This window comes from Staurois parvus, unplaced genomic scaffold (assembly GCF_062004578.1).
Source record: "Staurois parvus isolate SC_StPar_1 unplaced genomic scaffold, SC_StPar_1.0 ptg000173l, whole genome shotgun sequence".
NCBI classification, from domain to species: domain Eukaryota; kingdom Metazoa; phylum Chordata; class Amphibia; order Anura; family Ranidae; genus Staurois; species Staurois parvus.
The window spans coordinates 5499730-5517212 of record NW_028317969.1 but is presented as its reverse complement, the minus strand read 5'-3'; the positions used below and the strand labels follow the sequence as shown (position 1 = coordinate 5517212).

Sequence of the window (17483 nt, the reverse complement as noted above, 5' to 3'; positions counted from 1 at the left end):
CTATCAATGTCCAGCAGAGCACTGGCTGAAGCTTGGAGTTTTCATTCTCCTCCAACTGTCCAATAAGGCCGCATGACCCCTGACCCCCTGGACAGCACTGATTGGCCCTGTGCTGATCACATGCACCCTCTCTAGCAATACACACCAAACAGAGCATGTGCAGCTTGCCCCCCAAAGGCTGTTTTATCAGCAGATGGATTGGGAACAGTAGAAGGGGAGAATCACAGAAGACAGGATCAGACAGACTTGTTACACAGTGGAGAGGATTAACCCCTTAGGTTCCAAAGCGAGTAGAACAAGCATGCTTTAATGTATATACAGACTGATTTTACGGTTGTGGGTTTAGGAATGCTTTAAATATCATTTCTGGTCAAGAATTCCCAGTCATGTTGAATCACAAATTAGAAATAAGTTTTATTGCCATGATAAGGTTGCTGGTTGTCAGAACAGTACAAAAAAGTCTGGGAAAAAAAGCACATCACAAAATCGGTTAAAAAAAAAAAAAAATTACACAAAAAAGGATCCAGTCCTTGTGACAGATTACAAAAGTTCTTTTAAAGACTTTCTAAAGTTGGAGACTTTGGTCTTCTTGAGCAAGCTTTCTGGTAAACTGGTTTCCCCGTTAGGAAAAATATATTGAAATATTTTTATATCCCTATTGGAAAAAGTTTCCATGGAAAACTTGTTTCCATGGAAATGACCATTTGTAAGTCACACTGCAGGGCTCAGGACCCCCCAAACAATTCCTGCCCGAGCAGATTTTTTCTACCCATATAAAGACAGATCTAACAGGATCGTCTAGTATAGTGGACAACTTTAGCAGTCTGTTTGTGATTTGACAAGCCACGGACCAGGGGTTGGGGACTCCTGTTGTAGATCCCAAGTTACAAAGCCTTCACCATCTGGTGGACGGCTTCATAGTGGCAAGTGACAAGCTGCATCATGTGGCAGGTTGCAGTGGCAAGTTGCATTTGGTGGCAGGCTACAGTGGCAGGATACAAACTGCATCTGGTGGTTAGGCTACAGTGGCAAGCTGCATCATGGAGGAAGACTACAACAGCACGTGACAAGCTGAATCATGTGGCAGGTTGCAGTGGCAAGTTGCATATGGTGGCAGGCTACAATGGCAAGCTGCATCATGGGGAAGACTACAGTGGCAAGGGACAAGCTGCATCATGTGGCAGGTTGCAGTGGCAAAATGCACATGGTGGCAGGCTACAGTGGCAAGCTGCATCTGGTGGTGGGCTACAGTGGCAAGCTGCATCATGGGGAAGACTACAGTGGCAAGCTGCATCTTGTAGCAGGTTTTACTCGTGACCTTTTTATGCTTCAGGATGATGCTTTACGATATCTTACAACACAGATAACCAAGCTGGCCACAGGATGTAAAGAATGCAGTAGACCAGGGGTCTCCAAACTGTGTCCCATGGGCTGGATGTGGCCCTTTGTTTGCCTTTATCTGGCCCTTGAGGCACTATTCCTTTCACTAATCATAGGTACTATTCCTCCCACTGATGCCAATGATGGGGCACAGTTCCTTCCACTGACACCAGAGATGGAGAACCAATTCTCCTACCGACACCAATGATGGGTCATTATTCTGTCTACCGACGCCAATGATGGGGCACTATTCCTTCCACTGACACAAAATGATGGGGCACTATTCCTCCCACTGATGCGAAGGATGTAATTTTTTTTTTTTTTTTTTTTACTCCCACTGACCACCAAGCCTATGGTATGGTTTACTTCCACCAATTTCACAGTCCAGCCCCGCTAAAGTTTGAAGGGCAGGAAACTGGCCTTTTGTTGGGAACGTTTGGAGACACCTGCAGTAGACCATAGCTTAGGTAACCAGGTAAGTATGCATCTGGGACCTGGGGAGGATAGGTTACACTTCTAATATTTGAGACAAAATTGCTTTGACGTATAAGCAAAAAAGCCTAAAATACAATCATTTAGGAAGAAAACATATCTTTAGAAAACAAACTGTGCAACTGGACAGCCCTACAACCGCAGAAACTGCAGCTCAAAGAACACTGGTCAGCATTTACAGCCCCCAGCATCCTACAATGCATGGAGGGCATTTCAAATGTGTCCATCATGGTACTGCAAGAGGTTCTGTAGGCAGGCCAGAGCTTGTTCTTTCCTGAAACTGTGTGTGCCATAAAAGTGTGGTGAGAACCAGGGGCAGACTGACAACTCATGGGGCCCCGGTGTCCTTGCCCAAACTCAAAAAAGCCTATGAAAAAAAAAAATATGGAAACACTAAAAATATGGAAAGACTACATGTTTCACATTGAAAGTGGAAGTGCCCTCCCATCAGATTGTGATCCAAAATAGAACTGCTGCAAAAGTGATTGCAGAGCTCAGTCTCAGTCTTCACTGGACTGAGATTGAGCTCTGCAGTCACTTTTGCAGCAGTTGTCTTCTTACTCCGGGTCACAACCCTGCGCAATGTCCTTTTGTCTTATGCAGGCCACACTTATGCTTACCGATTAGATTTTCTCAGAAACTGTATACGCCGTCATAACCTTTGATAGTGTACCTTGCGACACGGCAAATAAATGGGCAACTTCAGTCACATAGGAACCAGCTTAGTAGGCACCACCAATTTTCCATGTTTGAAGCTCAGTAAGCTCTGTCAGGACTCCTTTTTTACTAGCATTTCACACAGTGAATGACGAAAATGAGCTTCCCACTTGTCAGCTAGGGGTCTCATCATACAGCAGAAGTAAAAGAATGTTACATCACTTCCGATTTCAATTAGAAACATGTCATCACTTTCACACCTGCAAATCATGTAGAGTTTCCATTTTTTTTTTTTTTGTCCAACCCCAGTAGATCCACTAGGTACTGGCAGTATACACTTTCTTCTATCTGGATACCAGTTGACCAGCTACTTAGTGCTACAAAAAGCTTACTCCAGGCTTCGCCCAGGAAGGAGTAGGAATAAAACAGAACTAGTGATGCAGTTCAGGGTACAGATCCCTGATGCTTTTTAGGGGTTCCCCCACTTCAAAAAGTGCAGTTTTCTGATACAGTTTAGGAAAGGCAAAAAGTGCGTGTCACCAGCACACCATGGATCCATCTTATATAGTTGGGATACTTATTAAAGCACAAAATAAATATCTGGACTATACAATAGGTATCCATAATGTGTTGGAAACCCACTTCATTCTTCTGATACCAGCTGGTTGTTACTGCAGTGCCCCCAAACTCCACTCTTCTTCCAGGAAGGAGTGCGATAGGAATGGAACAAAGGCTGAAGCTTAGGGGGTCCCTCCAGTGTTCAGAATACAGTTCCCAGATGTGGTTTAGGGTTGCACCTATTTTCAATAATAGCAGAACTCCTCCAAAACATGTTTCTGCATCGGTTATAGATCTGCTTTAACACGGAGCAATTTCTACTGCTTTCAGACAGAATAAAGCTTTCTAGGTAAATCAGCATTAAAAAAAGGCCCTGAGAAGATATGACAATCCAGCAATCCCTGCGTTCAAAGTCTGTTTCCAAAGACAGAATGTTATAAGTCCTGAATGTTCAACTGTTGTCTGAATTCATTAATCCATTTCTTCATGTAAGCCACTTCCAGAGCGCGAGCCTCGATCACGGACTTCGGGTCATAAGCGCTATTGGAGCGTAGATCCAGATGGTGAGCTCCATCCCGTATAAGAATGGCGACCAGCGAATCACTGAGGCTCTGCTTGACTCCTCCAGCCGACCATGGGTCTAGATCACCATTACTGGAAAAGAATCACATGTTCAGATTCCCTTATAGGGAAAAATTCAGAGGTTTTCAATTACCAGAAAGTTCATATAAGAACTGCATACACGGGTTCAATCAAGAAAGCCTCAGCTGGAACAGTTTTTATATTCTACTGCAAGAGACTGAAAACTTTACAACCAGCTCTAGATTGGGAGTTTAGTTTTGGCACCATGTACAATGGTCTAGATCAGGGCTTGAAATGTCCACTCACCTGCTCACCAAGTGGAAATTATGGTGGGGGCGAGTGTGTGTCCCAGGGCCGTCTTGCTGAGCAGGCTCGGAGCTCAGGCCGGATATGTCATTGGCAATGGGAGCCATTAGACTGCTCAATAACTGAGTGCAGTGAAAGCAAAGCAAGGAGTGTGTGCTTTGCTCTCTGCCTCCCCCTAGAGTGCAGTACCCGGATCTGTGAGTGAACAACGAAGTACTGCAACTTTTTATGGGGGAGGGTACATGTATGTATTGGTGTGTATCTGTGTATGCACATGCAATTGTACGTGTGTATCTGTACATGTATCTGCGTGTATGTACATATGTCTGTGTGTGTGCGCGCGCACATGTACATGTGTGTCTGTGTGTGTGTGTATGCATGCATGTCTGTATACGTGTGTGTGTGTACACGCGTCTCTGTGCGTGTGTACAGGTGTCTGTTTGTTGGTGGCAAGTAACTCTAAGGTCTGGCTAGTAGCTCAGGACTTGAAATTTTAAGCCCTGGTCTAGATCCCACAGAAAGAGAAGGAGATGTTTTGAAGATCCTTTTCATTCCATGCTGATGGCTATTCAGAATTAGATCTGGCAATATTGTATATCATCTGAGATCAGATTAATTGTTTCCCTCTTGGCCATATACAGTGGGGGGAAAAAAAAAAAAAAGATCTACACACCCGTATTAAAATGTCAGGTTTCTGTGATGTAAAAAAATAAATAAAATTTCAGAACTTTCCACTTTTAATGTGACCATTGTAAACTGTACAATTCAATTAAAAAAACCAAACTGAAATCGTTTAGGAGATGGATAAAAATAATATGGCTGCACAAGTGTGCAACTAGGGATGTAGCTGTGTTCAGAATTAAGCAATCACATTCAAAATCATGTTAAAGAGGAGTCAGTACACACCTGCCATCATTTAAAGTGCCTCTGATTAGCCCCAAATAAAGTACAGCTGTTCTAGAAGGCCTGACATTTTCTTAGTCGCATCCTACAGCGACAAAGTCATGGTCCGCAGACAGCTTTCAAAGCATTAGAGGGATCTCATTGTTAAAAGGTATCAGTCAGGAGAAGGGTACAAAATTATTTCCAAGGCATTACATATACCATGGAACACAGTTAAGACAGTTATCATCAAGTGGAGAAAATATGGCACAACATTCACATTACCAAGAACTGGACATCCATCCAAAATTGATAAAAAGACGAGAAGAAAATGGGTCTGGGAAGCTGCCAAGGAGGCCTACAGCAACATTAAAGGAGCTGCAGGAATATCTGGCAAGTACTGGCTGTGTGGTACATGTGACAACAATCTCACGTAGAGTGGCAAGATGGAAGTCTTTTCTTAAAAAAGAAAGACAACCAAGCCCGGCTAAATTTTGCAAAAACACATCTGGAGTCTTCCAAAAGCATGTGGGAAAATGTTTTAAAGGTCTGATGAAACCAAGGTTGAACTTCTTGGCCATAATTCTAAAAGATGTTTGGTGCAAAAACAACACTGCACATCACCAAAAGAACACCATACCCACAGTGAAGCATGGTGGTGGTAGGATCATGCTTTGGGACTGTTTTTCTTCACCTGGAACTGGGGCCTTAGTCATGGTAGAGGGACTTATGATCAGTTCCAAATACCAGTCAATATTGGCACAAAACCTTCAGGCTTCTCCTAGAAAGCTGAACATGAAGAGGGACTTTGTCAACCCAAAGCATACATCCAAATCAACATAGGAATAGCTTCACGAGAAAAAGATGAAAGTTTCGGAATGGCCCAGCCAGAGCCCAGACCTGAATCCAATGGAAAATCTGTGGGGTGACCTGAAGAGGGCTGTGCACAGGAGATGCCCTCGCAATCTGACAGATTTGGAGTGGATTTTGGAGGAAGCGTGGGCAAATATTGCCAAGTCAAGATGTGCCATGCTGATTGACTCCTCCCCAAAAAGACTGGAATCAAATCAAAAAAGGTGCACAACAAAAGGATTAGTTTAAGGGTGTGCACACTTATGAAACCATATTATTGTAGTTTTGCATTTTTACTTCCCTCCACCTAAAAGATTTCAGTTTGTTGTTCAACCGGAGTTGTACAGTTTATAGGTCACAAAAAAAAAAAAGAAAAAAAAAAAAAAATGTGGAAAAAGGATTTAACATCACAGAAACCTGACATTTTAAAAAAAAAAAAACGGGGGTGTGTAGACTTTATACCCACTATAGGACATCTAGAAAAGTAGGTGAAAGATTAAAAAAACTGTTACTATTGCAAACAGGACCACTAGATGGCCCACCCAAAAGGCTGTGACATAAAAAAAGGACAGATTTATTTTTTTTTCTACCCACCTACATGTATTACCATTCCTACCTGAAGATGATGTTGCTGGCAGAACTGATGTTCTTCCCACCATACATGGTTGTGATCCATTTTTCACGAGGCCGCACTCCCCACTGTTTAAAGCAGTCATCTGAATAGACATCGAAATTCCACTTTTGGGGCTCAAACATGTCACCAACTCCATCAGGGCAAATTGGCATCACCATCTCTGTGCACGCCTGGGAGGAACAAAAAAAAAAAAAAATTTATAATATACATTATGTATATATACACACACATTTATATTATATTTTCATTTATATACATACACATTTACAGTCATCCCTCCACTATGCTCGGCTAACATTTAAATGGAAGAGTAGTTTTTTTGTAGGTATGGAAAAGTCGTCACAAATTAAATGCAGATCTGTAATAAATTTAATTAAATGTTGAAAAGTACAGTAATTCAAATTGGTATCAGCTTCTTGCAGTCCTTGTACAACAGGGCTGGAGCATGGACATAGAAGCAGCACATGGTGCCAGTTCATGTGCTGACAATGAGCATGCTCATGAGCAGAGAGAGAGAGAGGAGCTCATCATTTTACAATACCTTCACCTTCTCTCAAAAGACAGAACTGTCTTAACAATAACAGCCAGGTAACTAGAAAATGCCTGAAAAACACCTTCTGCAACCACCACATCCAAGAACGGGTATGCTGCAATATGGAATTTTTTATTTTTTTGTGAAGAAAAACCATCCACACCAGCTCAGTCATAGACGACTTCAGCCAGACTTCTTCCAGGCCATGCCCCTAACACGGTTCAACCAGTTAGTCCTTCATGACTGAGCCATGTTGGTGGATGAAACGCGTTGGAGATGTGGCCTGGGTGGAGCCGGGCTGAAGTCATTTACTATTACAGACGGGTTGAACTGGCTTGCGGCGGATGGATTGTTTTTTTTTTTTTTCCCACTGGGAGTTGCATAGAGCCAGGATGGACTCCCTTCTATCTGCACCCATACAGGAGTCAACAGATTATTGGATGTAGGTCTACAGTGGCACCCTCAGTATTACATGGTCCCAATATTGGTCAGGTTTTAGAAGCACACTTAGCATGGTACACAAAAAGTGTAACCTTCCAAGTATTTATTACCTCTCAAAGATCACAGTCCACGACCCCTCGCCCCAACAAAAATGGCCTTCGTCCAAATTTCCTCTCCAGTAGGACAGAGCCATCTTTGTTAATGGAGTATTCAGGGTCAGCATCTGATTCTTGAACTGAGCCGCTGGCTCAGAGATTACGCATATCATGTAAAACCTGGTGCCGCTACAGTTCTTGTTCACAAAATGTCTGACACAGACCAGCCCTTCCACAGCCTCACACCCTGTGACTTGCTACAAAATTACAATGTTGCAGGTCTGATCACTGGAGGAGGGAAGACTGAGGAAATGCTTCTCCCTGCCTGCAGCAGACTGGAGATGAAAGATGACTTACAATAAAGAAAAGTTGAGCTATACAATTGCTATATATATATATATAGGACAGGTCAGGAATTTATTAATCCAGACTTGTAAAGTAAAAGTCTTACTAAACCCACAACAGTACAATCAGTCTGTATACGCAGTAAAGCATGCTTGTTATACTCACTGTGGAACCTAAGGGGTTAATCCTCTGCATTGTGTAAACATGCTATTTGATCCTATCTTCTCTAATCCTCCCCTTCTTCCAGTGTCCCCCTCTTATCCCCTGATAAAACAGATCATGTGGAGGCACTCTGCACATGCTCAGTTTGGTGTGTATTGCTAGAGAAGCTTATTTTCTTCTTGGAAGAGTACTTGTGATCAACACAGGTTCTGCATCCTCCTAGAGAAAACTCCTTCTACAAGACTTAACCAGTGCTCTGCTGGACACTAATAGAAGTCACAAGACTGCTCTTACTGCTGATGATAAAAAGGTATTTAGCAGTTTATATTTACTAAAATAATTGCATTTCCATGTTGTGTGTACTGTGGGACACCAGATATAGCGAATGCAGGGTCCGGAGAGACCAGATATAGTGAATGCAGGGTCCTGGGAGACCAGATATAGTGAATGCAGGGTCCTGGGAGACCAGATATAGTGAATGCAGGGTCCTGGGAGACCAGATATAGCGAATGCAGGGTCCTGGGATACCGGACATAGCGAATGCAGGGTCCGGAGAGACCGGACATAGCGAATGCAGGGTCCGGAGAGACCGGACATAGCGAATGCAGGGTCCGGAGAGGCCCGGACATAGCGAATGCAGGGTCCGGAGAGGCCGGACATAGCGAATGCAGGGTCCGGAGAGACCGGACATAGCGAATGCAGGGTCCGGAGAGACCGGACATAGCGAATGCAGGGTCCGGAGAGACCGGACATAGCGAATGCAGGGTCCTGGGTTTAGTAACAATTTAAGCCTGGTACACACGGGCCAAGTCCCCCTGTCCAAGGGCGTATTTACTACAAGGCAAACAAGGCATTTGCCTAGGGCGGCATTTTTCAGGGGGGCAGCACCCTCCCAGGAAGAAGAGACATATGCGGCATGGGGACCAGGTGCAAGCCAAAAGAGGCTGCGGGCTGATTATTGGTGTATGCCGAGCCCGACCCACGTTCTCGGGGATGCCTGCAGCTGTGAAGGCGAGTGTCTCTGTTGCCAGGGTGGGGATGGGTGGGTGTTATTGGAAGGCTCTCTCGGGTGGGGGAAGCAGGGGTGTTGTTGGTCACTGCCAGGCTCCCTCCACTGGGATGGGGGTCCGCTGTTTGTCGGTGCCAGGTTCACGCCGGGGGGGGGGGGGGGGGGCGTGAACCTGGCACACACACACACACACACAACACACACAACTGCATGTGTACACAGCTTTACTGTGAGGTACACAGATACTCATGATCATTTCTAACAAACTGTCCTGGTAAAGATAGAGATATAAACGCAAGGCTCTGAAAAGGGTAACTCCACTTTTGTCGAGAGGAATAACACACATGAGGAATGTGGCAGGGTCTGCATCCCTTTAGGAATAATTAATCCTTAGAGTGTATATGATTAAAATGAAATCTTCGGTGCAGGGGGATGTCCAATCTGACTTTACCTTCATACAAGACTTCTGGGAAAATCAGTGAGCCAATCACACAAGCAGAAAATGACATTTCTGGGTGGTGTTCTGTATACCATCTGTGTACAGAACGCCTTCAGGTTGCCATATTGCATTTTACAGAAAAAAACAGCGCTGCAGATTGAATAGGAGTTGAAGAGGTCATTTTTAGATCACATTCAACTACAATAGGACTTGAGTAGCAATTGTATATGCTAGAATAATTTTTTTTTTTTTGCCATTTTTCTCCCTATGAAAGTGGAGTTATCCATAAGGCTAGGCTCATACCTATGCAGTTTGCGTTTGATCTGTTTTTGCAGTGCGTTTTTGCAAATGCGTTTGATGCTCAGCGGTTGCGCCCATCAGCGCCATCTGCGACGCCCATCAGTGACCATCATTGCTGCACATCAGTGCAGTATCATCAGTGCCTCTTATCAATGCCCACCAGTGCAGCCTCATCAGTGCACAAAATGTTGCAAAGACAAAAAACAAAAAAAAACTTTTTTGCACTATGAATAAAAAAAATAAATAAAGATTTTGTTTAAATGACAACTGCGTGGTCATGCAACACTGTACCCAAAGCGCGACAGCACTGAAAGCTGAAAATTGGCCTGGGCATGAAGGGGTAAGGGGTTAAATATACTCTTAAAACAGACATTTGACAGCCCTGTGAAATGCATTCTTTTGCACCAAGGTATATTACCACAGGGGTTACACACTCAATACACCCAACAACCACATGCCGTACGGCTTACTTGAGACATTGTAAGACATGAGGCCTTAGATAATTGGACCCACCATGCAGATCAGCAATCATGGAATCTAGTCAGCCCTCATATTTAGACACCAGACAGCTTATTCTATGCAAAGATCTCATGTTCTGGAATTCAAAGGAAGTGTTTAAAATACTTTAAGCATGAGGGTTCCCATAACATTGTGCGTTGTAGGTCATGTTTTGTACCAGAAAAAAAAAAAAAAAAAAGAAAAAAAAAAAAAAAGGGAAGGGAAGGGGGAGGAATATTGAGGATTGCATACCAAAATAGGGACTAAAAATGGGTCTCCAGTTTGGAAGCAGAAAATTTGCTTGTTATTTGCCATTCCTGGTTCCCTCCTCCCCTTTTCATCCACTTTTTTTTTTTTTTTTTTTTAGAAAAAAGGGACACACACACACACACACACACACACACACACACACACACACACACACTTAAAAAAGGGCATCAAAGGAACCCCTAAATCACATTTTCAGGTCCCAGGAAACCCATGTTTAAACCAAATTAGGGGGCAGTGGGAAAAATTGCCCTTTTACAGTGGTAGTCAGAACACCACGGACTCATACTGCTGGCTTTGCCAAGTGGAATTGGCCCCGGAACTATGCTGACCCTATCAAACGGGAGGTCAGACGCAGCTCAAGGAACCAAAGCCGCTTCTGGAGGAACCCTGTTTGAGAATGGCTGATGTAGACAGTGTGGTGCACATCCCATATAAGATTGGGACACACACACACACGCTCTAAGCCCAAGAATTGACAGGGGCTCAGTGGCATGCTGAGAGACTGAGCCAGCCATTATTGTCAGGATCCCTCCAGAGTCTGGAGTGGGCTTTAGCCTACTGACAGCTGATTCTGGGTCACAGGAGTGTACAAGTGCGCTCCTGTGACCCACAAGAGCTTTGGCCAAACTTCTCTTTTAAAGCCCATTGTTTCGAAATAAGACCATAGTTTCGATCATAAAATGGAAAAAAAAAAAAAAGACAAAATTGCATCACAAATGGGCACCTTTAGACTGGGAGGCTTTGACTATCATGAGTGAGTGAAAAAAAAAAAAAAAAAAAAAAAAAAGGGGAGGTTTAGATTTTAGTATTCGGTGACATGCGCTGCAACAATTTGTGGCATTACCTGGTAATTCCAGCCATGATCACCGAGGCTGCCCACAGCGGTCTGAGAGGTGTTGAGGCAAGGCGTCTTCCCGGTGTAATTAAAATACACATTAACTGCCTGAAAAATATTTTGCAGCAGTTTCTTGTCATCAAGGTTGGGGTTCTTCAGTTGCTTACATACTTCCTACAGGGAGACAGTGAGATGTTAGAAGTTTGGATATGTCAAAGAACAAAGCCAGGTATTCAGATAGATGATGGTTGGCTGGGGTGGCTCAATCTAATGGCCAATCTTACAAAAGATTTCTGCCTGAACACAGTGCTTACAGACACCAAACACATACCTGTAAGCTGGCCATACATGGATTGAAATTTGTCCAGCTCAGCAGGGACCAGCAGAATTGTGATCCATGCTTGGGCACCATGGTTGCACGTAATCTATCCATGGTGGAAGGAAAGAAAATTGCATAATCTATGGCCTGCTTAAGTGAAAGATCCTGGCGGTTTTGTTTTTGTTTTTTTAGACTATGGGCAACTAACCACCACAATAAAATTGGTTGTGGATCTGCACTGGTAACCACTGACAGGTGTAGCACCCTCCTAGTTTAGTGCAGATTGAGCAGGCCAGAACAATCAACAACTTACCAAACAATGTCTCACAGGCTGCTGCTCTGATTACTTCCCCAGGCATTCTAGTGCAGTGGTCTACAAACTGCGGCCTTTGCCTGCCTTTAAATCGGGCCCTTGGGGCACTATTCCTGTTATGGATAAAAGGCATTATTCTCTCTGACACCAATGATGGGGCACCCTTTCTTCCATCGGCAACGATGGGGGCTCTGTTCCTCCCACTGACACCGATGGGGGCACTATCCTTCCCGCTATTGATCACAGGTACTGGGATTTTTTTTTTTTTTTTTTTTTACTTTCACTGCCCACCAAGCCTGAGGTATTTTCTACCTCCACATGCCATAGTCCAGCCCTCCTATAGTCTGAAGGACAATTCATTTGCCCTTTGTTTAGAAAGTTTGGAGATCCCCTGTTATAGAAGATTTTAGAACCATAGTGGGAGGAAGAACAGATTGGGCAGCCTAAATATTTATAGGGACTTCAGTCAATCCCTGGGAAGGTGTGCCCAGTAGGTGCCTGGAGAGTCCATAGATCGTCTGAGCCAGGAGCAAGGGAAGAGAATTCCAGGTACAGTGATGCTGGCAGAAACCCCTGGGGCAGGATTACTGAAGGTACCATCTAGAAGCGTTGAGGTCCCAGCTACAGATTTAGCTGAGGGGGCCTATTTTGCAAAGCCTAGCTCTACAGTTGGTTTAAGTCTGGAGATGCTCACTGCAGGAGTGCCAGGATTAAGTTAGGGGAAAAGTGTCCAGCTGTCCTATGGTGGTGGGAGTTCGTATCTCCCTCACTGACAAGTGCCCGGAGGATATTAGAAGAAGGCCACCGATTATCCTGTGACATTGTGAGTAGATGACCCCAGTGCTGGATGTTAGTGACTGTGCAGCTTTTGGTCTATTGGAAAAACTCATAGTCACCAGTCAGTGGGATTTTTTTGTACAGCTCTGTGAAATGGAGAAGAGTCCTCAAAAGAGTTCAGTTCATCAGTTTGGGGTATCCCATGCTCCCGTTTCCCCATCCAAGTTCCATGTTTCAATAAAAGTGCCAAAAAAAAGGACACCCCTAGAGACTGTTCTATGCAAGCTAGTGGAAGAACGGGGAAATACTGTGTGCCTGGCTGTGTGTGCTCCAACTAAGAAAAAAGAAAACACGTTCACCAGTGGTTCCTTAGGGGGTGAGCTACACATGAAAGTCACAAGTGGTCTAAAACTTGACAAGATCAAGAGTGTCTACTTTGTTGCCTAAACTTTCCCTTTGAAGATCGTAAATGAGAATTGTGGCTGTGGCTGGATAAAAACATTGATTGGCCTGTTGACAAAAAGTGCTGCGTCAAGAACTCAAAACCACTTCAAGCTGGCCTCAAGAGGAGCAGCAATATATTGGTATATTAATGATTCTAGCATTTCACTCAGGAGGGATTGGTTTCAAGATAGCTTGCTTTAAAAAGATGGTCTCCTTTTTTTCATAGATTACCTTAACTGGCCAGGCCGGCAATGGCTCCAGAAAATTGGTGGGGTATGGATAGTCCACCATGGCTAGGTTTATCCAAATATCAGACATCCAGCTTTTCATCGCCATCACATCCTCCTTGCATTTAAGTGGAGAACACATGTGAAACGTGCTTGATAGCCATCGGATGCCATCATCTGTAATAAAGGAAGATGAGGTAGGAGTTTAAGTTTTCCAAAGAAAGGCTCTTTCCAACATCAGTGCCCAGACAAAGACATCCAGTTCCCAGGGCAGATGTGCCAAACTGCACACCCCCACCCCCCATTCATGATTTTCAAGCTTAGGGGGATCCTACACTCAGGAGTCTCTTGCTTGTCAAAATCACTGCCACGGTCACTACTTCTGTCAGCCTTGTAACAAAAAAGAAAGGCGCCCCTATACCTACAGTAAACCTATGATGCCCAGGGCAGTCGCCCTTCCCGCACATCCCTTGTCCCAGCCCTACCCAATATAAAAGATGATGCCAGAGACACTTACCCGTCTCTGCCATACGGTTTATGGCAGCCCAGGACTTTGATACGCTTTCAGCACATCCAGATCCACTCTTCTTAAAGTCATTTGTGACAATTTGATGATATAGGTTACAAGGAACCAAATCCTCAAACTGCCAGATTGGAGCCGAAGCAGCCAGAGCCCTGAAAGTTGAAGGACGGGTTTTGGGTGATTAGGTTTTCAGAGGATAGAAGTTGCCAGCACTGAAGTTCTGTGATGCTAAACAAGCTTGTTATTTACGAAAAAGAATCTACACACACACCGTAATGGTCTTGTAATCTAGGTTTCATGAAAAATCTACCTCCTTGAAATATCCAACCTGAGCGCCCAAACCTCTCCTTTTACTGCTCACTTGGAAAAAAGTGCAAGGTATTTGTGGTCACGAGCACTGAATTATGCACACTGCAAAACTCATAGCAGATACACCATCTTGGGAGTGAGAAGGTGGGAATGTTCCTACCTACGAGGTGTCCATGGAGAACAACTGTAGCCACCTAAGAGGAACATCACAGCACCAGAAAATAAGTAAATAAAATCACACACAAACACACTTAGGTAAAGGCTACGAGCAATGGAATATACCTTTTTGGTAAGAATACATATATTTCAAAAGATTTTTTTTAAATAAATGTTAAAAATTGTTACATTCAAAGGAAAGAGAAGAGGATACAAGGAAAATGGATAATAAATGCAGGGCAAAACCCTAGCACCCAACATTCCCCATCCTTTATATAATTTTTCTTCCTGTAAGTTCTGTCTATATACTCAGGATAACAGCAAAACATGGCACAGCCAACTCTCTCTCAGCTTAATGAAGCACATTAGGGTTGATTTGGTAAAAGGCAAAAAACAGGCTTCACAGGGGAAGTTGAACTTCGCAAATTTGTCCCAGAGCTTAGTGATTGCAGTGAAGTTTCACTTTGCAAAGAATACCCAATCGCGTGCAAGGAAGAAAAACAAAAAAAATTACAAAAAAAAAAAAAACAAAAAAAAAAAAAAAAAAACACACACAAAAACACAACCACACACTTTTTGCTTGATTGGACAATGGAAGCCCACAGAGCTCCACTTTTTTTTTTTTTTTTTTTTTTTTTTAACCAAGCTCTGGGGCAAAATGCAAAAAGTACAACTGTCCATGGACCAGTATTAAAATGTTTTTAGTAAAATCAACCCCATTGTCACAAGAGCCCATCCCCCTCAAGCTAGGTAGATTCACCGATCTCTGCACCTTCTCACTACTAGAGCTTACCCAGGGTGAACTCTTGCAGCAGGGAAGCGGCTAAAGAGCATGGATAGGCAAGTACACCTTAGGGGGTTGGGGCATTTTCATTTAGATTTACCAAAACCTTATATAATATAATGTAGGAGGTCAAACCTAAACATATTTAAATTTATATGAAATCAGGCAAGCCCTTGAACCACATGGTTGATGGTAAATCTAGAAGGAAACTGAAAAATTGCATAATGTATGGCCAGCTTTATCCTTGCTTTGGCTCCTAGAGCTGAATGGAGTGGTGAGGGAATGAAGGAGATAGCTGGTAATTCAAGGTATGGGAGGCACATTGGGTCAATGGAAGGAAGGAGGAAAAATGCTGCTATTATTTCCACTTTATTATTTCAGGTACTTATATAGCGCCATCAATTTACGCATCGCTTTACATATATTGTACATTCACATCAGTCCCTAACCCTCAAGGGGCGTACAATCTAAGGTCCCCAACTTACATTCATACATACCACATATTGGGGCCAATTTTTATACAGGATCCAAATTAACCTACCAGCATGTTTTTGGAGTGTGGGAGGAAACCGGAGTACCTGGAGGAAACCCACGCAGGCACAGGGAGAACATGCAAACTCCAGGCAGGTGGTGCCGTGGCTGGGATTCAAACCAACGACCCTAGTACTGCCAGGCAGATGTGCTAACCATTTATCCAGTGTGCTGCCCTACTTTATAATCAAAGTGGTTATAGAGCCTAAACATTTTATACATTAAACTTTTTTTTTACCTTTTTAGTACAAGGAATGCATTGAGCATCAGGGGACACACACACACACACACACACACACACACACACACACAACTAACTATTTACTAATGCTAGCAGCATAGGGATTAAGAATAGTCAATGTTGATTGAGTGAGATTGAGAGTTTTTCATTTTAAATGATAGAATGCTGATCTTCCAGCACTCCTGCTTCTAATAGCTTAGTATCCTGCTGGAGTCACATGTTTTAAAATGAGCTGTGCTTTGGGTTCCGCAGCTGTCAGTATGGATCAGTTAGGAAGGAAGCAAGGTTACAGGGTTGTCATCATTCGTCTTTTTTTTTTTTTCCTTTTACAAAAACATAATTTTTGTTGGAGGTTTAATTTCCTCTTTAGGGTTTTTTTTTGTTTTTGGAATTGTGAGCAAACTAACTCTGCTGATGGCTATAAAATGTAGAACAAATATAACTAGGCAAAATTACAGACTAGAACAGTTTAGTATAAGTCCACAAGTTTTTCTGCAATATTTAAACTGGTAAAGCGAATTGAAATGTTAACCACTTGTCCTCTGGAAGATTTACCCCCCTCCACCCCTTTCTTGACCAGGCCATTTTTTGCGCTATGGTGCCGTGTTATTTTAACTGACAATTGCATGGTCATGCAACGCTGTACATAAAATGAAATTTACGTCTTTTTCTTTTCACAGAAATAGAGCTCTCTTTTGGTGGTATTTGATCACCTCTGCATATTTTATTTTGTGCGCTATATACAAAACAAAGTCAATTTAAAAAAAAAAAAAAGTTAAACATTTTTGATATTTTGCTAACCAAACCTATCCAATAAAAAATAAATAGATAAAATTTAGGCCAAAATGTATTCGGCTACATGTCTTTGGCAAAAATATATCCATCCATATCCCAATAAGTGTATATTAATTGGTTTACATAAAAATTATAGCATCTACAAATGGCAAATGGAATTTTTATTTATTTTTTAATACTAGTAATGGCGGCGATCAGCAATTTATAGTGGGCATTTTAAGACTCCTCACTTACCCCACTACAACATGCGGATACTTCATTCTCATCCAGGCTGCCAGCATTCCACCATAGGACCCCCCAATAGCGATCACTGGGCTGTGCTTGGCTTCCAAACTCTCTTTAAAAAACCTTATGAGAACAGCAAAATCTGCGAGAGCCTGTTCTGAGGTCAGATAATTCAAATGTACAGGGTCCTGTTAAAACAGTAAATGAAAGCGATCTTTTATCAGCGTCTTTTTTTGAGTCATAGCTCTAGATGGAAAAGAATTACTAGAAGTTATTCTGGTGACCGTATTTTAGGAGGAGAATAGTGTAGTTTAGGGAGTAGGTTTATCTGAAAGAAAGGAGAAAATTCCTTGCTTTAATAACAGTAGTGGTCTTCATCAAGAGTCTACTTAACGGTTTCCGAATCTGACCAGCAAAGACTTTTACTGATTTTAAAGGGTGAGACACTCTAGGAAAAGAAGTCAAAGCACTATACATCTCAATAGACTACTAAACTGAACGGCACTTTTACCATGAATGCCATATATAAAGTCATGCATGCCAATAGCATGCCTCCATTCTACAGAACTT

The 17483-nt window shown here is 42.9% G+C and overlaps 1 protein-coding gene across 1 annotated transcript in view; it reads right to left on the bottom strand.

The window, feature by feature from the left end:
• Positions 1-389: 389 nt before the first annotated feature.
• The window catches only part of PRCP (prolylcarboxypeptidase), a 47220-nt gene continuing 30126 nt past the window's right edge, over positions 390-17483 (bottom strand). The window contains exons 4-9 of the mRNA XM_089676777.1: positions 16923-17101; positions 13867-14024; positions 13354-13526; positions 11279-11443; positions 6326-6513; positions 390-3741 (exon numbers count right to left, since the gene is read on the bottom strand). Coding sequence (XP_089532903.1) covers positions 3522-3741; positions 6326-6513; positions 11279-11443; positions 13354-13526; positions 13867-14024; positions 16923-17101 — 1083 coding nt within the window. The 3' untranslated portion in view covers positions 390-3521. The remainder of the gene's footprint in view (positions 3742-6325; positions 6514-11278; positions 11444-13353; positions 13527-13866; positions 14025-16922; positions 17102-17483) is intronic.